The 23293-nt window shown below is 37.8% G+C and overlaps 1 protein-coding gene across 2 annotated transcripts in view; it reads left to right on the plus strand.

Annotated features, from left to right (window-relative positions):
- The window catches only part of LOC118001146 (cytochrome b5 reductase 4), an 85583-nt gene extending 62977 nt beyond the window's left edge, over positions 1–22606 (plus strand). For both annotated transcript variants that reach the window (XM_034991130.1, XM_034991131.1), the window contains 6 exons: positions 2701–2841; positions 4311–4463; positions 7217–7367; positions 7679–7765; positions 17196–17360; positions 22080–22606. In XM_034991130.1, the coding sequence (XP_034847021.1) occupies positions 2701–2841; positions 4311–4463; positions 7217–7367; positions 7679–7765; positions 17196–17360; positions 22080–22134 (752 nt within the window). In that variant the 3' untranslated portion in view covers positions 22135–22606. The remainder of the gene's footprint in view (positions 1–2700; positions 2842–4310; positions 4464–7216; positions 7368–7678; positions 7766–17195; positions 17361–22079) is intronic.
- Positions 22607–23293: the final 687 nt, after the last annotated feature.

A 23293-nucleotide genomic window follows, 5' to 3' on the forward strand; every position in this document is an offset into this window, starting at 1 on the left:
GTGAAATTCTGTTTAGAAGGAAAAATACAGTTTCTTTTCAGCCAGAAGAAAAGAGTATGCCCAAATTAATCATATTATCCTTAGTATTTCAGTATTACCCTGAGTAATATCATATGTATGTTATTCAGAGAAGTTAGGTGTTTGGGACAGAAATTTTTCTGTCTTATGCTTCTCTTTCACCATCTTATATTTATTTCAGTTTCTCATTTTCTTGTATAATTATTTATGCTTACAAAGCCAAAAACCTGACACTTAAATAATGGCACCGTGCAGCCTGAAGTAGCCAGCTTGTCTCCTTCCGGTCTTTTCTCCTCATATATTTCACAGCCATCTGTCTGTGCCGTCTCTCTCCTCGGTGTAATTAAAAGATGAAAACTGTCTTTAGTGTTTCCTAAACTTTTAGAACCTGGATGTTCTTTGAAATTATGGCAGACTTATAGGCAAGATGTTGAAATTATCTTTTGGGTGTTAAATAGCAAGAATACTCTATGAACTTAAAAAGAAGTGTCCGTAAATTACTGTAACCCAGGCTTTCATTGTGTTTGAAATATAATTGAGGAGATGCATACCTCCTGCAGCAAATCCTTTCTGGCAAATGCTAGAGTTGAAATTGTCAAGTCAGAACATGAACCTTTTCAGCCAGCAGTAACGGTTTCAGAAGGGCATGCATTCAATGTCATTGTAAGAGAGCACTAAAGACCCTCAGACCCTGCCCTGGACTCCAGACTTAGAGAACTCCTCCTCTCTTCTGGTCATGCCCCTCCCACAGGATGAGAAGTATGCAAGGCCAAGAAATGTCCACCTCAGTTTACCCTCTTTCCTTCAACAACTGCACGCTAGGTATCTGGAACCCAGAATTCCTGCTCAAATGGCCCCAACTTCACTTGCATTCAAGGAGTGGCCAAGGCTGTTTATGAGGAAAGCAAGAGGATGAACTTAAACATATGGGCTGGTGTGTCCACACCTGCATAAAGCTCCTCTCAGTATCAGGCAGAGCCTGAGGTGAGAGAAGAAGTGGGTGGCGGGGGGGCTCTCATCCCTCTGCCATCTTCCTGCATAGAACTCTGACGAGTTCAAGAATCCTGAATTTGAACCTAACCTTCTAGGACATTTTGAAGGTATATTTCAAGGTACAGCAAAGAACATATTTTATTTAACTGTTATTCATCTGATTTATAACTTTTACATGTTTAGACATATAGTATGTGGGTCTCTGATTGTGTTCTCACTCTGGGTCCCAGAAAGGAAGGGACAAGGAAATCATTTGAACCTTCATTTCTCCTTCTAGATGAGCCTATGTCCATTGATCCTTTGTCAGTCTAATACTGGATTAGGTGTTCTAGGATAACTTTACAGTGATTCCTTTAGCTGCAATCTGGTCTGAGCTATGCCTTGGCACTAGAATGAGGTGACTTCAGTAATGCCCCTTGGTTTTGGTGTGTTATGCTGCACTCTAAATTTATGTGTGTACTGAGCTACCAGGGGGGCAGGTGGAAAGATTTAGTGACCAGGGTCTTTAGGGCCCGAAGGGACAAGGGAAGAAGAGAAGTTGGATGAAACCATGCCCAAAATGATTTCTTAGGATTATAAGTGAATTTTAATTTTCCATAAACCATTGATTATTAAGTGTTGGGCCTTCACTTTTCCTATAATCTGGAGTAAATCTGTACTTACTTAAATATTTTTAGGTTAAAAAAAAAAGTGAGAATAATTAGGTTAAGAAATAAATTATCAGAGTTGATTTCTTTCCATCTCTGTAAATGCTGTTTTGTAAGACAGGAAATAACAAACCAGTATCATTAGTCTAGTCTGGCATGCTGTTTATGTCCACAAGAGTTTTGTAAGTGAAAATATTAATGCTTTCAGAATTTCTGTAACAAGTTCTTCTAACTTAAATAGTATTCTCTTGCTATGTATACAAATAATATATATTTCCTGAGCTTGGGATATTAATTTTAAATATTTTCAGTACTTATGGAAACAGTTTGTTCCTTTTTATTTATTTGTATATTAGTAGCACAAACTGGGAATTTTCATTTTTCATTTAAATTAATTTTCCAGGTAATGAAAACTTACACCCTTAAACATAAAATTTTATTTTTTTTGTTTTAATCATTTCTTGACAGTTAACATGTTCTATAATTTATACACAACATAGAGAAATAGGGTGTTTATTTTTCCTGTGTTTATCAAAATTATTTCATAGTACTAATATTGTTAAACCTTAAATACTTGAATTTTAAGACCACGCTGTAAGAAAAGACTTTAGAATGTAGATTTCTTGATTATCAAATATTTTCACATCTGTAATGTAGTTATATAGCTGTGAGTAATCAGCTTAAAAGATGAAATTATTTAAAAAGTGAATTTATGAAGAAATAAATTAGGTTTTAACTTCTTAAAATGTAATGCTTTTACTATGCTATAATTAGATATGAGGAAGTAAGACTCACTTAGTAGTTTGTTTTTCAACCTACAGAAGTACTGGCAGGTTTTAGAAAATAGGTATCTCAGGAAATAAAATGAAATTCCAACTGTAAGATTTTCAGACTACTGATGAATTTTTAAAGTGCGTAGGCATTTTAGTGAATTTCAAGCTTGCGAAAGCGTTGAAGCTGAATCTGTGCTTTCACTTAGTGGGTCTGGTGTTACTTCTTATTTAATTTACTCATCGATAAGAGAAAATGAATCGCTTTCTAGGTTTGTACTACAGAAAGTGCCAGTTAATTTCCAAGGAAGGCGTTACTCATGATACGAAGCTGTTCTGCCTGATGCTACCACCAAGCACTCATCTTCAGGTGCCAGTTGGCCAACATGTTTACCTCAAGCTAACTATTGCAGGTAAGGTAATAGAGGCTTTGGGGAAACATTTTCTTTATTTAAAAGCAGTTCCAAATCAGTACTAATCTTTTAGGAAGTACCCGTTGAGGTTCTTAATACATGTTTCTGGCAGCTGAGTGAGTGATAGCCCAGTTCTAGGTTTGTAGATGCAGCGTTCCAACATGTTGGAGCCATAGCCACACCGTAGCGTGTGGGGGCAAAGACCCTGCCACTAGTCGGGGAGAGAGAGTTCCACCAGCACTGAAATGTACTCCTCACAGAACCCTCAAGGGAAGAGGTGAGGGAGTGCCCAAGTGGTCCTGTAAGGGGAAACGACTAGAAACACATGCCGGTGTCTCTTAATAACCACGTCTGCTTGTGTCATTTATGGAGTTGAATTTATAAAATTCAAAAGGAGTGGATGATTATAAATGATTTCCTTCCATCTGCCACCAGGATAAGCAGCTCTATAAAGATACTCCTTACTGGGAATTTTTCCCCTCGTTTTCATCCTGAAGTTACCTTATGTACTTGTTTTAAATGCTCTTCTTAGCCACATCTAACATTTTCTTGGCCTTTCAAAGCTGCAGAAGGCCACATTCTCCCATAAGTTCTCAGTGTTTCCCACAGTCAGTCTAGCCAACTGCCAGCCAGGACTTGGTCGGTACAACATACCACCACAGCTCTAGGAAGTTCCTCCCTTCATCGTCACCAGTGCCAGGTGTCATTCAATAGCTGGTATGCTTCCCAGCGCAGTTACTGTCAATGGATTAGAATTTACAGGTAGATTAATTCTGTATATGTCAAGGAGCCACGTAGAAGATGTTGGTCTTTTCAATTGTGGTGACTCCTCTTTCTATGGAATTTGCCTAGCTAAAAATATAACATGAATTCTTATTAAATTTATCCCATTTTTTTAATATTATATTCTTAGAGCTAGTTGGATTAATATTTTTTCCTTCAGTTGCCAAAGTAACATATTTCAAAACATTAAAACAATTCAAAATATATAAAGTAAAGTAAAATTCTTCCCTTTCTCAACCCAAATGATCCCCGTGGCCATCAGTACCCATTGTTAAAAATTTGGTACATAATTAAAATTATTATGTAAGTACTTTCTTATATCTCTTTGTAAACTTTTGATGCCTTTTTTTTGTAGCCCATTACAAAGTTTATATCCTGATAGAGCAGATGGTTGTCTAAGTTTATTACCATAAATCCCTATCATCTTATGCCACACTTAATAAAAATACATTGTTTATATGATATGTAAAGTATTGATTTGTGTAAATTATTTCGGCATGCATAGGCTTGGGATACATTTACACACACACACATACTATATATAGAAAATATACTTAGAATTATATATACATTAGATGTACAGTTTTAAATATGTACTGATAGCATCATAAAATTAGTATGTTTGATCATTATTCAGAGCTTTGGAGATTTTTAGAATTGAATTTCTTTGTCATGACTTTTTCTAGGTACTGAAATTGTGAAGCCATATACACCTGTATCTGATTTCTTACTCTCAGAGTTCAAGGAACCAGTTCTTCTTAACAATAAATACATCTACTTTTTGATCAAAATCTATCCTGCTGGACTCTTCACACCAGAGCTTGATCATCTTCATATTGGTTAGTATTCTTTTTTTAACCTCATTTGTGTTCTAGATTGGATCACATGTTACATACACTGTCTTCTAGTTATCTACATGTAATAATGAAATTCAACATGTCTACAACTGAAGTCATGTTCTCTTTGTCCCACCCAACCTGCCCTTACTCCCACATTCCTCATTTTTATTATTTACAGCATCACTGTTCGTCCTGGACCCAGTCTGCAGGCTTGAGTCATTCTTGACTCCATTTTTGCCCTCCCAGTCCTGTCTGCCACTAAGTTCTAGTCACTTTTTACTCATTCTTTTCTATCCCTTCTGCCACCCTCTCAGATCAAGACTTCATCATTTCTCTCATGACCTCTGTCTCTCTCAGTTGCCTCTAACTGTGTCTTTCTCTTTCTGTTTATCTGCATTTCCAAAGTACCCTGAGGATAGATTTAATCAGGTTGTTCTGCAGCTTTGAAACTTCTGATGGGTGTCCATTACTTAACTGATTAAGTCCTCTGTATGTCATTATGTCTCAGCACAGACTTTCCTGATCTCTCCAGCTTCATCTCTCCATGTAACTACTTGTGTGAATACTACTCAGAGTTCCACAAGTGTATCATCCTCATTCATAGGTACATGCAGGTGCCTCATATAGGATGCCTATCACCCCTTTCTCTACCTGTCAGGTAGCCTTTTTTTTTAAAGACCGAAACAAAATATCATGTCCTTTATGAAGCCTCCTTTCTCCTGAACCCCTCAGTAACTAACACTTTGTTCATAGCTCTAGGATAGGAATAAGTAACATTCCTTCTTTACAGAACTTTGAGTTTGAGGGTAAAGATTGTGTTATCTTTGTAGTTCCCATACCTAGCATGGCAATTGGCACATAATAGGGTCTCAATAAATGTACTTTGAAAGAACTAATAAAAAGACTATAATGACATCTATTAAGATGTCAAGACCCCTGTTCCTGTTTCTGTTCCATTTTCTGCATCTGCAACTTTTCACTGCCTTTTGTTTAACAGTATAAGTGCTCTTCCCATTTCTAACACAGCTTTAGCAGTAACATCGAGTACCAGTGAAGTAGATCACTAAAATTTGGAAATAAAATTTGTTGCATTTTGAAAGTTAAGCCAGTCTTTACATGATGGATGTGATTAGTCCTCTTTGATTACATAAATCAAAGTACTGAATATAAATGTGAACCTAAAGAATCTTGGAATGCCTGCAAATCTAGCGAAGGTGACTATCATCTTGTGGTAGACTGACGCATGATTGTAATATAGCATGTGGAAACTGAACCCATGTTATTATACCCTATTTATAGAGATTGTGTGAACAGAGCAGGGTGGAGAATTAGCCTGGAGCATGGAAAAGGAAAGCCCAAAGAACAAGATCAGTGTTTTTTCAGCTTCATCCAGGGGAGCTAGACATAGCGCAAATTCTTGAGTCACTTAGAGGGTGACATACTGGCTTGGTAGTGATAACTCGTGAAGCCTCATCATGGCCTACATGAGCTGCCCTATGAAATTATCCACTTCTTTGTTTCAATTCCATGTTCACCAAGCAACTCTTTTATGATTATTTTGGCCTTCCAAATGTTCTGATACTGGGAATGAGATGCCTCGGGTGGGGTATGTAAGGTTCAGGTCGCTAGGTGCAGATAGCCTTCTGTAAGTCAATTGCTGTTCTGGTAGGCCTACTTTAATATCTTGTGAACTCGATTAAAATCAGGTCCCTTGCCGAGTCTAATCAGTTTTCTGACATTGGAAAGACTGGACTGCTGACAAAATACTCAAGTTAGCCTCATTCTTTGAGGCATCGCCAATAAACAGCCAGCTTACTTTTTCATGAAGATATTCTGATCTTATGGTCCTTTTGAACTAGAACAGGGAGCTTCTGTTCCTTTCCAATACTTAATTCATCAGTTACTGCAAGATTCTTACTATCCTGCTATGGACAAGAAGGAAAATTTATGAGCATTGAAAAAAAATAAATCAAAGTATTTGAAATTGTTTTTAAAATGTTTAACTTTATTTTTTTTTTATTTTAAAAATTACATTGGAAATTTCTGAAATGTCCTAAAGGCAGTTCTCTTATATGAGTGGTACACAGTGATTATATCAAATGCACTGCAAATGATTTTTTGCAAATATTCTTATTCTAGATTGAGAAGTCACGTGCTCTAAGTACAGTTTCTGGTCTTTGTTTTTATAGGCATTAAATTCAGAACAGCTGTTGTTTTAATCATAGGTTTTTTCAAAGATTTGATGGAGGTGACATTAGCACATTTACTAACACGTGACTGTAGAATACATTGCTATTTCAGTTTTCTCTCCTAGTTTTATTGCTCTGGCTGTGAATCAATACGAAAGTAGTGAGTTATATATTCTCCACCTTGTACTGTGCAAGGCAGGTATACATGGACTTTACTTTTGAGGCACTTATAATTTAGTTTAGCAATCAGTTCTTTACTGATAACGGATACTTAAATACTTGTCACTACTTTGTAAATTAGAGACTCCAGATGGTTTGGGAAAATAATTATGGGAAATGAGTATAATAAAGCCTCATTATTAATTTGGTTAGAATGATGTAATCCGAGTATACTTGGGGGCTTAATGAGTATTCCCAAAACTCCTTATACATTTTAAAGACTAAGCTGTAGTCCGAAAGTTATACATTCACCCTGTTACTCATCAGTGTTCTAAATTCAAGTAGCTTAACCTCCGTTTCCCTGATTTTTTTTTTTTCTGATTTAGTTTGTATTTCATTGTTTAGGAGATTTTGTTTCCGTAAGCAATCCTGAGGGCAATTTTAAAATATCCCAGTTCCGAGAATTAGAAGATCTCTTTTTATTGGCAGCTGGAACAGGCTTCACACCAATGGTTAAAATACTGAATTATGCTTTGACTAACATACCCGGTCTCAGGTATGTAATTTTATCTTTAATTACTGTCCTTTGTGAGGCTGTTAGATTAGTATGAGGTGTTCTAAATTAATTAAATACTCAGTGGACCTTAATAGACATATTCTCATTCCCTCATTTACCATTTTTTACCCGATGCCCTCCAGTCCTAGCTGTTTTACTAACCTGATTCTTTTATTTTTGATACTTTTGGTTACCTAATTGGCACTAAAAAAACATTTCATGCCACTTTACGTTTAGACTTTTCCTTTCATGCGTGTGTTTAATGTAATCGAAATAGTTCTTTTTGAGTTGTTGTTGTTTTTTCTTTTAAGGAAAGTGAAGCTGATGTTCTTCAATAAAACAGAGGATGATATAATTTGGAGAAGCCAGTTGGAGAAATTAGCATTTAAAGATAAAAGGTATTAAACTGGTGTTAGCTCTGCATTTCAATATTCAAAAATGTGTAGTCAGTCTAGGCCTTATCTTCTTTGATTGGAGTTTTTAATTGGCCAGGAAGCTCCTTCAAAGACAAAATAAGCTAATCAGTAATTCTTTCAATGTAAGCAATGTTAATTCCCTTCCCCCAAAGAAATACTGTTCAATAAGATTAATATGACATCATATATGTATCAATAAAATGTATACTGGGCTTTACGTTTGTATGACTTACACTGAGTTGGGTTTCATTTAAAATGACATAGTATAGCCAATTTGATAATTCAAGATTTTCTTGTTATAGTGGGTACAAATCAAATAAATGTGATGAGATGGACTAAGCAAAAATAAGTATTTTTCTTTAGTACAGTATTTCTTAGTGCCTTTAATATGCTAATGTCCATTGTGACTTCAAGATGGGGGCTTCCTTATACATTGTTAAGATTTTAAGATTTTCTTTATTTTTGTCTATTTACGTTAACACTGATTCATGGCTGTGGTCCTCAGTACGCACCTTGGAAACTGCTGGGATAGGCAGTAGAGAAAAGCTTGAGTCAGGCCAAACTGTGGTAAAATGAAAGAGCATGGGAATCTGTTTCATTAAAAAAAGCCCTAGCACAGCCAGCTGAAATAAGATAATTGAAATGGCCGTGTGCCCCATGTGCCCTAAGCAGATTTAAAAGTGGTAGGAAATTTTAAAGGAATTGTTTAGAAGAGTGAATTGGACTAGCTGTCATACTTTCTAAAGCATTTCTAGAGCTATTTTTAAGAAATTCGGGGCTCTGTAAGCCCCGAATTCACAAAATACATGAAGTAAATACGCTGAGGATCGTACACTACAGATAAAATTCTAGGCCTTTTGAAAGTTAGAGTTAAAGACGTCAGAAACTCAGCTGTTCAGGGGCTCCGTTTCTTGTGCATACTTTCTGAGCATCCTAGCTAAGGGAATGCTTGGCCACCTCTGGCTTTTCCTCCATCCTCCTCTTCCTTCTCTCTTCATAAATAACATTCACAAGTTAAGGACGACCTGAACTTATTTATCCTTGAAGTATTTAGTCTTCTTACATACTTAAACCATAAACCTCTAAGAGCATTTACTATTATTTAGGTAGTTATATGGCAGTTTAGAGCATGGTTTAGAGAAATACAAATTCCTGGGTTTACAAGTGTCTTTTTTGCTGTTTTCAAATTAGAAAATTAGAAGCAGCATGTATCAAAAAGCCTAAAGCCCTAATTTTGAGTTTTCATTCTGCTCTTCACTAGCTTGGAACTTATTCAGAAATTACTTAGCTCTTTGGGCCTCTTTATCTTCAAAATAAAATAATGACATATTTCCTGTTTACTTCATAAGGCTGTAATGTGAGGATTAGAGAAGATTGTATAACTGCCTTGAAAACTGGGAAGCCCTACCTCAAGATATCTGAATTGTGGTTTAGAAGAACTCGACCTACCTGTGTTTTGTTTCTGTATTAACTGTGTGAGCTCCTGTTTTCCTAACCAAATATTTAAAATAATTTAAACAGCATAGCTAGGCTTTTTTACTTTAGGTTTTTAAAAAAAGTATTTCTGGCAGTGTTTTGACAAATTTATTTTTTAAGATCGTTTCCTTGTACAAGAAGATGCATTTACCATTATTTGAATGAACAGACATTGTCCATTTAGTCTTCCAATAGGAGTTAAACTTGATTTAAGAAGTATTTGGTATAAAGAAATGTGTTGACAGCCTCTGAATATACAGTGTGTTTCATTTCATTTCGTTTTGTTTTGGTCTGCATAATTTGGGTTGGTGGATTACATAGGCTGGAGTGTTGAAGGTGAGGCAAGACCCCTTTTTCACATCTGGGTGACTGGTCTAACTGGTGCCTTGCAGAGAGAAGTGCTAGTGTTCTGACTTCTGGCCTGCCTTTATCCTCCCTCTTCTCCTCCTTTCTCTTCTTGCTGTCCGTTCTCACTCCTGTGTGTGCTCTCTCTCTCTCTCCCTTTCTCTCTCTCCCCTCACTGACCTCCTCCTTCCTCTTCTCGGAGACAGAGCTGTCCTTGCATGAGGCACTCTGTTGGCACTGACGTCTAACGTTGTATAACGTATGCTCCCTGGAGACTCCTGTTGGGCCCTCACTGGAAAACAGAAAGCCTGTGCTTGTAGAGATGGCTTTGGAGTGTTTATCAGCAATGTTACCATATTCTGAGGCTTTATGAGAAAGCTAGCCATAAAAGTTTGTAGATGGGTTTTGTAGCACTATTGATTATTGAGTCCCATACAAAAAAGGAAAGTAAAAGTTGAGATTTAATATAAGGTTATTTTAGTTAGTCACATCTGTATTTCAGTTAGCATTTAAGGCTTCGGTTTTTCCATTTGTAGAATAGGGATATCAATACCTACACCATAGAATTGTTTGGTCAATGAGGGAGTGTATATGTAAGTGCCAAGCCCAGAATTAGCATATTTGTAACATTCATTCACTGAATACATGTGAGCTTCTACCATGTGCCTATATACAGGGGTACGACAGTGAACAAGATACTGTGTTGGTTTATTTTCTAATGCAGTCCATGGAATGTATCTCTTCATTTACCCCCATTGCTAAACAGTAGAATTGTGCAAAACACAGGTATATCATAAGAACTTTTTTTGGGATATTTCTATTTCAATCAAATTTCCATTAAGTATAAAATTTTTTTTTGTTTGGGCGCCTGGGTGGCTCAGTTGGTTAAGCAACTGCCTTCGGCTCAGGTCATGATCCTGGAGTCCCGGGATCGAGTCCTGCATCGGGCTCCCTGCTCGGCGGGGGGTCTGCTTCTCCCTCTGACCCTCCCCCCTCTCATGTACTCTCTCTCATTCTCACTCTCTCAAATAAATAAATAAAATCTTTAAAAAAAAATTTTTTTTTTTGTTTTTAAAGATTTTATTTACTTGACAGAGAGAGACACAGTGAGAGAGGGAACACAAGCAGGGGGAGTGGGAGAGGGAGAAGCAGGCCTCCCCTGGAGCAGGGAGCCCGATGCGGGGCTTGATCCCGGGACCCTGGGATCATGACCCGAGCCAAAGGCAGACGCTTAACGACTGAGCCACCCAGGAGCCCCTCCATTAAGTATAAAATTTGAGCAGAAAAGAGCTTACTTGAATTTTGTCCAAGTATGTTATTACACTTGACTCTTAACTCCAGTAGTTAAGACTCCATTCACAACATTTCAGATCTAGCAAAATCTCACACATTTATTTTTCTTAAGAAAATTGAGAGAAAACAGAAGGCAAATATGTATGGTAGTAGATGTAGCTAATTACTATGTAAACTGGAATGCAAATTAAATTTCACTTATCTTTCTCTTGACTACTGAACGGTGTTATGCATGAGGTCCCATCCCAGCAGAATGCCCTAGCTGTGTGAGTTCTCAGCTTTTGCAGAATGATTTTTGAGGGGTGGGATAGCTTGACAACGAGATTGTCTTGTGGGCAACATTTTGTAATATATAAATGTAACAAATGTTTTCCTTTTGTTTCAGAGCAGTCATTTTTGGAGAAAATAACCTTCTTTTAGTAAAGCTATCTGTCTCTGACACACAAACACGTGTGCACGTATACATACTCATCTTTTTGTTTTGCATTTTTTAAACAATGTAGTCATACTGACTATATGTTTTATAACTATATTTTCTACTTAGTGTATTATGCCTATTCTGTGTATAGAATACTTTAAACCAGTGGTTCTCCATCTGGAGTAATTTTTGCTGCCACCTCCACTCCCCCCATCCCGTCCCCACCCCCTGCCATGACTTCGGCGGAACTGAAGAACATTTGTCTGAGAACATTTTTTTATCCTCACCACGGAAGGCATCTAGTTAGTAGAGGCCAGGAAGTCTGCTAACTTCCTACAGCACACAGGACAGCCTCTCGCTACAAAGAAATATCCATCCCCAAAGGCAGTAGTGCCAGTTGGGAAAACCTGCGCTGTACCATGACTTTTCATAGCTGCGTTATATTCAGTCATGTAAGCATACCATGATTTATTTAACCAATCCCCTGCTGTTTGGCATAGTGATCAGAAGTTGTTCTGTACCTCTCTATACAGGATAAAAATTCATCAGAAGAATCATCAGATCAGAGAATACCAAGGCTATTGATATATTTTGACAAATAGCCTCTAGCAAGGTCAAGTACCCAGCACAGAATATTGTACCCCGCACACTTAATATGTTAGTGTCCTTATTTTTCCTTTAGAAAGGATGAGGTTAATGTTTAGGGCATAAGGGAAAGAGAAAGGGAAAGGTGTTCCAAGCAGCAAAGGAGTGGGGCACAAAGGACAGGGGATTGTGTACCCCGTTATAGGCACCAGTGGATCACTTGCATCACTTCAGATGTCTCTGTGCTCACTATTTACAAAACGTGCTTAATGTTGGGAAAAGATGCAGAGTGAGTAAGAATACCCTAGTGGTGGAGAAGTTCTGAGGGTCAGCAGCAACTGTAAAGTCTGTACCTTGAGAGGAACAAATCCCGTGTTATAGAGGTCTAAGAAGAGGAAAGAGTGGATCTGCTTTTCTGAGGGTGGGGATGGCAAAGCTTCAGTGGAGGAAGGGGCTTTGGAGTTGGGCTTTGGGAAGCAATTAGCATTTCTGTGAACAGCAAAAGGAATTTGGGTAACAGGATTTTAGGAGCAAAAAACCACGAGGGCCAGTATGTTGTTGAGTGATTCAGCATTTAGCAAAAGAGCACAGTCCAGTTTCATTGGACTATATACAGTGCATGATGGAGAACAATGTGAAATAACTGCAAAAATAAAACCATTAATTAGATCTATTTAGAAGGAATCTTAGTGGTGATCACTTTGAATCTTCTTGTTTTGCAGCCGAAGAAACAGTAGATTAAAATCAGGGAATGGAAGACCTTAAGTATAATTCGTATATCAAATAAGTGTGTACAAAGTGGGCATGGAAAGCTCCAGCCACATGGAAAGGAAGCTCATCTCCCTTTATTACCGACAGGCTCTGTAGATAATGACTGGCTCTGTTTCTGTACTCTGATTTCCGCATCAGGACTAGCAGTGTTTCAGTCCACTTGAGATAGCAAAAGCTGATGGCTTCAGAGGCACAAGTAAATTGAAAAATGTGCCCGAGCCCCTTTTTCTCTAGCCTGTGGTGTGCTCAGATATGTGGGCCCCTAATCTGGACCCTTAAGCACTCTGTTCCTCCCAGATGTCCCTCAAATGGTGTGTTTCTTGGAATGTGTTTTTTGAAATATTCATGTGTTCCCCTCTAAAGGGCTCTGTGAATAAAAAGTTTGAGAAAGAATGTATACTATATTACCTTCTTGAAGATTTGCTGGAAATTAGCATATTCAAGGTTTTGAGAAATTTTGAAGAAATCTATTTAACTTTTCTTAACCCAGTAGTCCCAAACTCATTTGATAGGTTAGCCTTTTCTCATGGATTAGCATTAACATCAGGAAGAACACTAGTATTTCATCAGATTCGTTTTGAGAAGTGTTTCCATAATACATATATTTTATCAAATTTTAATCCCTAACTGTTTATTTTGTGAGTTAGTTTGTGAGTTTTCCTGTGAGCAAATAGCAAGTCTTCTTGCTGTTTCTGGTATTTTTAATTAAGTTTTTAATTTTGATTCCAGTATAGTTAACATGTTCTGTTAGTTTCAGGTGTAGAGTATAGTGATTCAACAATTCTGTACATGACTCAGTGCTCATCATGATAAGTGCACTCCTTAATCCCCATCACCTAGTTCACCCATCCCCACCCACCTCCCCTCTGATAACCACCTGTTGTTCTCTATAGTTAAGTGTTAGCTTCTTGGTTCGTCTCACTCTCTCTTCTTTTTTCCGTTGCTCATTTGTTTTGTTTCTTAAATTCTGTGTATGAGTGAAATCATATGGTATTATTCAGCCACAAAAAAGAATGAAATCTTGCCATTTGCAACAACACAGATGCAGTTGTGTAATGGCAAACAAAATAGAGAAAATAGAGAAAGACAAATACCATATAATCTAATATTTTTCTTTATCTAGAGAAATCTAGGCCCTGGATACCCTGAAATACTATTCTCTGGGCAGTGACAAATCACAGAAGCTTTGTAAGCAGAAAGTTTTGAGATGGGATCTGGGTTTTTAGGAGAACTAATACAGCAGTGATGTGTCAGATAGATTCGGGCTGAGGGCATTAGGGCAGTATTTTAGACAAGAGATCTAGGGCTTGATGTGGAGTTGTGGCAGTAAAATGGGAAGGTAGGGGACGTGTGTAAGAAATGTGAAGGAGGTAGGTTTCAGAAGCTGATTGGCTGAAAGAGGAGGACCTCGGTTGTTGGATGACTGCGGGCTCTGCATAGGATTTAGACTGAATGAATACATTTGTATGTCAAGATTTGTCATCTCAGATCATTATCAGTCTACTCTAAAAGAACTTTTTTCACAAGCATATTTATTTCCACTGACATTTAGAACACACGGGCCTTTTCCAGAAGCAGGTCTATTTTCTCTCTCTTCACTCTCTTTTTTTGTTGCTTTGCACTTTATGGATTACCTAATTTATTTTCAGGTAATGTTTTCAAGAGTTCTAGTCCTTCCCTGCATTTTGAAATCATAGGGCAGGAAGGAATTTCAGAACATTTACCCTTATGCCTCAAGGCTATAATTGTTTCAGATGGTAAATTGGCCTTTCAGAATAATCCAGAAGAGAGGATTCCATAGTAACCATCTGTGTCTTGATTGGGTAAAAAGGAGTCCCTCTTTTAACTATTCTTGAGTCTTAACTTGGCATGGCTTCTACTCCAGTGTAAGCTCTTCTAGTCCTATAAAGGGGATAAGCAAGGTAGCAGCCTCTTCACAATATCCCTAAAAATTGCATTCATGTGGCTGTTCACTTTTTCCATTGAGTGCCCAAAAGTTATGGCCAAGGGACCATTGTGTGAATAAATGTGAAATGCATGAGAAGTTTACATCATTTATGTAAGGATCTCAGTTATTTACCACCCTTTAGTAGATGCCTGCAGAAAGTATGCCAATGATAGGCTTTATTTTTTAAACATCTCAGTAAAGGAAAATTATGAATTTTTTCAGATGAGAGGGACACCACTATTGATTTATGTATCTTCACAGTTTTGTTCCAGTGACAGACTTGTTGGAAATAGAGCCAGAGGAGACACTTTTTTATTTTTAATTTAGCAAGGCAGTTGCTATCTTTTATCCAGTTGTCTATGTGTAATTGGAAATGTCTTAAGATAGTAGTTCTGCACCTGCTTTTGGGTCTCCTTTGATAATCTGTTCAAAGGTTATATGGATCTTTCCAGAAAAATGTACTTACGAATTCACATACATTTTTTAATGTGATTTCATAGATGCCAACATATGACTTTTGTTCTTCTAAGTGCAGTTTTTATTTTTGATCAGTATGGCTTCTTTATAAATACATTTCTTTATTCATTCATCAGGTATTCTTGCACACTTACCTCAAGCCAAGCCTGGGTCCAGTATTAAATAAGGCAGGCAAGGATCCTGCCCTCATGGAGCAGTAAACAAATACGATATTCTAGAATTACCTAAAACTATCTTAATTTTACATGCTAGCAAGGAAAAATCAGTTAGTGAAAGAAAATCTTTGGGGAAGCTCTTTTGTACAGAGTAGATTAGAGTGCTGCTAAAACTACATGGGAGCCTCAGAGGTAAGAAATAAACATAATTCTACAGGGTTCTTAAATATAAAATCAGAGTATTAGAATAGGGATCACAGAGTTCTCCTACCTTGTCCTGCAAATGGACGAATAAGACCTAGAGGCTGGCATCTGGGTGAGAGCTAGGACTGGTTTTCTCACCCCCAGCAGGCACTCTGAGTTGGTCCACTGTGCTTCGTGCCAGTTTTTGGGAACCATAACTCGGCTGCAGCACAGCGATGTGAGGGGCGCAGCACCGACCCCATCTTGTTTCCATTCTGGTCCTTGGCCCCCCAGGTGCCCTCACAAGGGAAACTGTTCACGTCTGCTTTTTCTTAAGATTGACATTAATGGATGATGCATTTCTGCTAGTCTTGAGAAAATATCTCAGTTATTCACTGGAAACGGTAGAAAATCATTTGATCTGATGCCACTAAAAATGGTAAGAATTGTGTTTGCTACATCGGAGAGCAGGTACAACATGAAATTTTTTATTTACTGTGATTCTTTACCAGCAGTTCACTCAACAGATTACAGAACTATGGGGAAAAAATGGCCTGTAGTTACATTGTGAAACTTGGTTTGATGTTCTTCTTTCTCATTTTAATTCTGTATCTTTCCTTTTTCTTTCATATGTGTGGTTTCTTAGTACTTGAGTGACTCCTGGGTGTTGGCTGCTAGGGATGCATTGACAGCCAAAGCAAACATGGCCCTTGTTCTCGTGGAGCTCATGATCTAACGGGGAAGGTGGACATTCATAGAATAGTCATCTTGATGACCACATATTTACAAGCTGAAGAAAAGGGAAAGAAAGACATTTCTCCAACACATGTAACAAAGGGCTGATGGGCTGCAGTGCTTCCCCCTGTGGAAATGATGCTTGAGCTAAGAAGTGAAGAGTGGGGCATGGTAGAAGCATTGACAGAAAGAAAGAGGATGGGCAGCATGTGAAGACTGAGACAAGTAGGGTTTGGTGAGGGTGTGCCTATGGGGGGTGAGGCAGAAAAGGTCCCCAGGATAAATCCCAGGCTCCTGGCTTTGGCAACCAAGTTCTATGTCACCATTCACAAGGATAACATCAGGTGTGGGGTAGGGAGGTCATAAGTTGAGGTTGAAGCGGTTGAGACAGCAATAGTAAGAAGTCAAATAGGCTCTCTTGGGTCTGGAACTCATTGGAGAGGTTCGGGTCGGAGATTAAAATGTACATGTCATTGGGCGCCTGGGTGGCTCAGTTGGTTAAGCGACTGCCTTCGGCTCAGGTCATGATCCTGGAGTCCCAGGATCGAGTCCCGCATCGGGCTCCCTGTTCGGCGGGGAGTCTGCTTCTCCCTCTGACCCTCCTCCCTCTCATGCTCTCTGTCTCTCATTCTCTCTCTCTCAAATAAATAAATAAAATCTTTAAAAAAAAAAAATGTACATGTCATTGAATTGCTCTGTACTGTGATTTATACAAGCAGATTATTAATAGAAATGTGGAGTTCTCTGAGATCCCTTGGAACTCTCTATCTAGTGAATTCAGTAAATAATGCCAGATTACTCTTCTTATCCATAGCAAAAGCTAATCCTTAGTAAATATGGATTTACCTGTATGTTTTTGTTAAATCTTTGCTTCCAATCTTTTCTAGTGCTTTTCTAGCAAGTGTATCAATCTTAATGTATTAAATTGTTCTCTAAGGGGAAAAAAGAAAACATTTTCATGAACTTGAAACATGCTAATAATATGTTTAAAATAATAGACTTTTAAAAAATGTTTCTTTTCTCTAGATTTGATGTTGAATTTGTTCTCTCAGCACCTACTTCTGAATGGAATGGCAAACGGGGATACATTTCACCAGCTCTTCTTTCTCAATTTTTGAAAAGAAGTTTAGACAACTCCAGAGTCCTCATCTGCATTTGTGGACCAACACCATTCACAGAACAAGGAATAAGGTGAGTAGCAATGTGGTAGGGAAAAGAATACTCTATGCAAATCTTCCATAAAAAGCAATTGACTTAGCCCTCTGTTCTTCCCATTCACACCAACCGACACTGCAATAGTCTGTTACGGTCTAAGAAAACAGTAAAGTTTTTAACCTTCATGCAGGAAGGAGGTTGGAGGCCAGGTTTATGCATGGAGTTAGATGTGAGTGATGATTTCTGCTAATGACCCGCAGTATGGACACATATTCACAAGTTTGGTGCCACAGTCTTAGGTGGGACATTGGATTCAACCTCTTCTTCCACCAGAGCTTTATAACATATAGGAATTAATAAGCACTGTTCATCTCTTTGTAGCTTTTGACTTTTCTTCATTCTCTGCAACTAGGCAAAAGCTAGTAAATTATAGTGATTGAAAGCCAGACGGTAAGACAGAAGGAGAGGCTGGAACATAAATAAGCAAAGACTGAGAGTTGACTCTGGATAATGAAACATCAGTGGTGGTGTTCATCTTATTTGAAATTCACCTTGCTCTGATTTAAATCTAAAATGACACTTTAAAATAGCCCAGTGATGGGTGTTAAGGAGGGCACATACTGCATGGAGCGCTAGGTGTTATATGCAAACAATGAATCATGGAACACTACATCTAAAACTAATGATATACTGTTTGGTGACTAACATAACATAACATAACATAACATAACATAAATAAAAAAAATAAATAAATAATAAAAATAAATAAAAATAAAATATTTTGTTAAATGTAGCCACTATTGGGTGTCTAGGTGATTTTAAAATATGACTGCCTTAAATGCCCTGTTTTTCCTTGTTTTTGATATATGACTAAACCTAACATTTTCCTGGATAGTTTTCTCTCTTGCTTTTTTATTTTTAATTTTAATTAAGAAAAAGATTGACCTCGGGGCGCCTGGGTGGCTCAGTTGGTTAAACAACTGCCTTCGGCTCAGGTCATGATTCCAGAGTCCTGGGATCAAGCCCCGCATCAGGTTCCCTACTCATGCAGGAAGCCTGCTTCTCCCTCTGCCTGCCGCTCCCCCTGCTTGTGCTCTTACTCTCTTTCTCTCTCTCTTGCTATCTCTCTCTGTGTCAAATAAATAAAATATTAAAAAAAAAAAAAGATTGACCTCAATAAATAAAGACATTGAGAAATGTTTCTTTCCATGTTGCATTTTAAAAGTATTTTAATTAAATTTAAGTTTATTTCTGGATTTTAATACCTTCAGAAATGTTCTTTTGTTTAAGTACTCTCAAAATTTTTAAAAAATATTACAATTTAAACTCTTTTAATCTTTCAAAGTTAAAACAAAACTATTAAAATTATAGTGAAGACTAACAATATGGTTTGAAGTAAAATAATTTTTCAAAAAGAAAAAGGCTAAGAGCTACATTCTTCAACTTTATCGACACTGCTATTCTAGATGTATCTTAATGCTTGCTTTATAGATTGCAGCATAATAATCCTTTGAAATAATGGGAATCATAAACTCTTCAGCATTGAAAGAGACTGTCTTTAAGGCCACTTAGCACAATTAACTGACTGAGGAAGAATCCTTTGTCCAGCCTCCTAAAGAAGTGGGTTGTTTTCTCCCATGAATGATGGGCTATTTGTGGGTTCTTCCTTCTCGTTCTCATTCCGTGCAAGGCTTAGCCCACTTCCTTGCACACTGGAGCCTCGGTGTGTGTGGAACTGAATAGAAGGGAGCCAAGATCCTAGTATGTCTGCATTTTTAAAATTGACTATAATCTCTACAGCTTTAGTTTCTCAGCGTTACCTCAGGGCCAATCTTTCCGTGCTGCACTAGCTGGCTTGCCTAGGATTGCTCAGGAGTGTTCCTGATCATCATCTATGGATCCCTGCTTTTGCTCACCTTCGAACATGCTGCATGGAGTTGCCTTGTGAGCTGTAGCCTGATTCACATCAGTACAGGCACACCTCGTTTCAGTGCTGCTCTTCACTTGATTGTGCTTTGCAGATACTACATTTTTTTTTTTTTTAACATATCGAAGGTTGGTGGCAACCCTGCATCGAGCAAGTCCATTGGTGCTATTTTCCCAACAGCGTTTTCTCACTTTGTGTCTCATTTTAGTAATTCTCACAATATTTCACCCTTCTTCATTATTATTACATTTGTTACGGTGATCTACAATCAATGATTACAACTTGCCGGGAGCTCAGATGATGGTTAGCATTTCTTAGCAGTAAAGTATTTTTTAATTAATAAATAAGGCAGGCAAAGATCTTTTACATTTTTTTTTAGACATAATGCCATTGCATTTTTTTTTTTAGACATAATGACATTGCACACTTACTAGACTATAGTGTAAAAATAACTTTTATATGCATTGGAAAACAAAAAATTCATTTGACTTGCCCTCTTGCAATATTTGCTTTATTGCAGTGGTCTGGAACTGAATCCACAATATCTCTGAAGAGTGCCTGTACTTGCAATTCATAACATCTGCCCTTGTGACATCTAATTTAAGACTCATTTCTTTGATTTCCTTGCCTTGACCATCTTAATGGATGTGGTGTATCTCTTACTTGGCAGTTACTTGGATCTCTTACTATATCATAGTTTTTGCTGTCCTGAAAAATGACTCTGTGATGCCCACTCCCTAAGGCCCTCCAAAGTTAATCTCATGTCTGCTATGTATGTATAACCATATCAAACATACTCTCCATATTTGGTGAAAATTTGTTGAATTTGTATGATATGATAACAGAAAGACTCAGAAATGGATTTTATTTTAATATAAAGAGCAAGATAATTACTTGCTCAGTAAAGGTGCTTTCGTTTACTAAATACCCACTTGTTTATTACCTAGATAAATAAAACAGTCTCTGTTCTCGAGGCCCACCCTATCTAGTGGTGGAAACAGTTGCACACACTGGTAACTAAAATATGACTCAGAATATCATAAACACTCTTACGAGAGGTAAAAACGAAGTGTTATGAAAATTCAGGAAGAGGCAGTTTACTTCTACCTAAGGATAGTGTATTGGAGAGAGAGAGGAGCTGCATGCTGAGAAAGACCTGTTCTCTGAGTGATGGCCAAAATGTTGCCAGTCAGAGGAGGTGGAGAAGGGTAGGGTAGGCAGAGGAACAAGCAGACACTTTGAGGATGCAGGTATTCAAAAGACGAGACTGGCGTGGCCAGTGTGAAGCCACTAGCCAATGAGGGACAGTGAGCGTGGCTGGACAGGTGGGATGAGTTCAGCCAGGGAGAGGCTTGACTGTTGCACCAAGTTGGCCCTGGGGCTCCTATGCCATACTGTTATTTTGTCTGAATATGTGTGTATGTCTAGAAGCTGCTAACTTATGAATCTGAATCCCAGCTCTACCACTCACAGTCATCTTGCAATCACTAATCGGGTGTCCTAGAGTCAATTACTTAACCTTTCCAAGCTTTAGTGCACTCATCTGTACAAGGGAATAAATAATAATGTTTAGGCATGTGAAATGCTTAGCACAGTGACTACATATAGTGAGTACTAAATAAATGTTTTTGTTTTCAGCAAAATTTTTTGTTTTTTATAACATACAGTGTTATGTTAGTTTCACACATACAATATAATGATTCAGCATTTCTGTACATTACTCAGTGTTCATCACAATAAGTGTACTCTTGATCCCCTTTATCTATGTCATCTCATCCCCACTGGCAACCCCCGATTTGTTCTTCGTATTCAAGAGTCTGGTTTTTTTTTTTTCTTTTTTGTTTGTTCATTTTGTTTCTTAAACTCCACATGAGTGAAATCATATGGAATCAGATGCTTGTCTTGTTCAGTTTAGGAGAATGAAGATAGACTGCTAGGAGGATCAACTCCTTACTTTGAAAACTGGTGAATAAAGGGGGAGAAAATATCATGCATTTATTCTGCCTTTTCTGTATGAGCTATACTACTGAGTAACTACATAATAAATTAGCAGAAGTTTGTTTTTCTCTATAGAATTCCTTAGCTGATAAGTAAAGAAAGAATTATAGTAGGTGTCAGCAACTTTAGTCCCTAATGAACTAATGGATGTGTACATAGATCACCAATGGTTGTTAGCATTCAAAAAGAGAGGCAGTCAGGTATTATGTGCTATTAAAGTACACCATAAAGATGCAGCAAAATGAAGTCTCTGGGAGGCTCAACACATAGAAATCTGATTTTGTCAACAAAGAAATTGCAGGACAAAGAGAGAGAAGGGATATTGTAGCTCAAAAGATACCTAAAAGACATCAGCCAATCACAATGGGTAGACTTTAAATTGGCATTAAACAAACTTAAAAATTATGGCATCTAGGGCGCCTGGGTGGCTCAGATGGTTAAGCGTCTGCCTTCGGCTCAGGTCATGATCCCAGGGTCCCGGGATCGAGTCCTGCATTGGGCTCCCTGCTCCTTGGGAGCCTGCTTCTCCCTCTGCCTCTCTCTCTCTCTCTCTCTCTCTCTGTCATGAATAAATAAATAAAATCTTTAAAAAAAAAAATTACGGCATATATTAGACAATTGAAAATTTGAACACTAACTAGATATTTGATGATATCAAGAAATGATTATTAGTTTTTTAGAAATGATAATTGTGGGGTTTTTTTTTTAGAAAGTACATGCTAAGCGGGGAAAATGAAAAAATACTATGTTTATGATGGTAAACTTTGATCTTACTTCTTTATTTTTAAACATTTTCCCAAAGAAACATGTCCTTTGTATTTGTTTTTCAGGTTGCTGCATGATCTGAACTTTTCCAAAGATGAGATCCATAGTTTTACAGCATAATGAAGAGCTGTCATTGTCCTTTATTCAACTGTTTTGTCTAAATTTGTGATTACTTAGGATTTTTTAAGAGCACATTTTTGTACATACTAACTAAAAGGTCAGCTAGAATCCAGGTTTCAGTTTCTTCAATGAAATCAACTGTTCCTTCAGTATAGATGACTTGTTGACTTTATTTTGTACCATAACTTATTTTACTACTGATCTCTGACCTGGAATCTATCATGGCAACAAGTCCATACAGGAATCTTTTGTGATGAGTCACAAACTTCCTTACCATTTAAAGTGTATCACTGTTCTACAGTAAGCTCTTGTGTTTTATGACATGATAAAGTAAATGATCATTTTGATCACATTTCTATGCCGTAAAATGTCTTATTAGCAATACAGATTAAATTTTACATTGCACTGTTAACTCAGGAAATGATGGTTTATGTCCTTGTATTACTATTAAAACATGGAATGTTATAACTTATTAAGTGATCCATTTTGTGTGTGTGTGTGTGTGTGTGTGTGTGTGTGTGGCACTGATACAGAGTAGAATAAAAGTATAAGTACTTTTTAATTCTTGTGGTGGCAATGTGTTTGAGTGCAACAATATCCCCCCTGTGTCTAAGGGGAATTTAAAAGGCAACAATATAAGATTCTGGAGACACTTCACATAGGCAGTTTTGGATTAGATGTGTCAGAGAGTGGAAGAGAATCTTAACAACTCTTTTGATTCCTAGCCAAAATTAGAGGTGTCAGGAAGGATCGTGAAAGTGTAGCATCTGGTCCCATGACCTAAAATAATCATTTGGTGCTTTGGAATGGGTTAAACTGTAGTTCTTTTTGAGCCCATCTAGAGGCACACTGTGTCCTAAATGCTACCTTTCCCGGCTGCTTCCCGCACACCTGGCAGTTCAGCAGGGCGCCCTCCTGCACTCTGCTGTGCTGGCGATTTATTCCCCCCCCCCCCCACCACCACCCCCCGGCCCGCCTCCGCTGCTGCCTGCAGCTTTCCAGTACCTTCCCTGACTGGGATTTAGCAAAGGACATCAAGAAAAGTTACTGTGTCAATCAAAGAAAGACGTGTCATCTGATCTCACTGATAAGAGGAATTCTTAATCGCAGGAAACAAACAGGGTTGCTGGAGTGGGGGGTGGGGTGGGAGGGATGGGGG

The sequence above is a fragment of the Mirounga leonina genome, unplaced genomic scaffold, assembly GCF_011800145.1.
Source record: "Mirounga leonina isolate KUSES-001 unplaced genomic scaffold, KU_Mleo_1.0 Mir_53, whole genome shotgun sequence".
Classification (NCBI taxonomy): Eukaryota; Metazoa; Chordata; class Mammalia; order Carnivora; family Phocidae; genus Mirounga; species Mirounga leonina.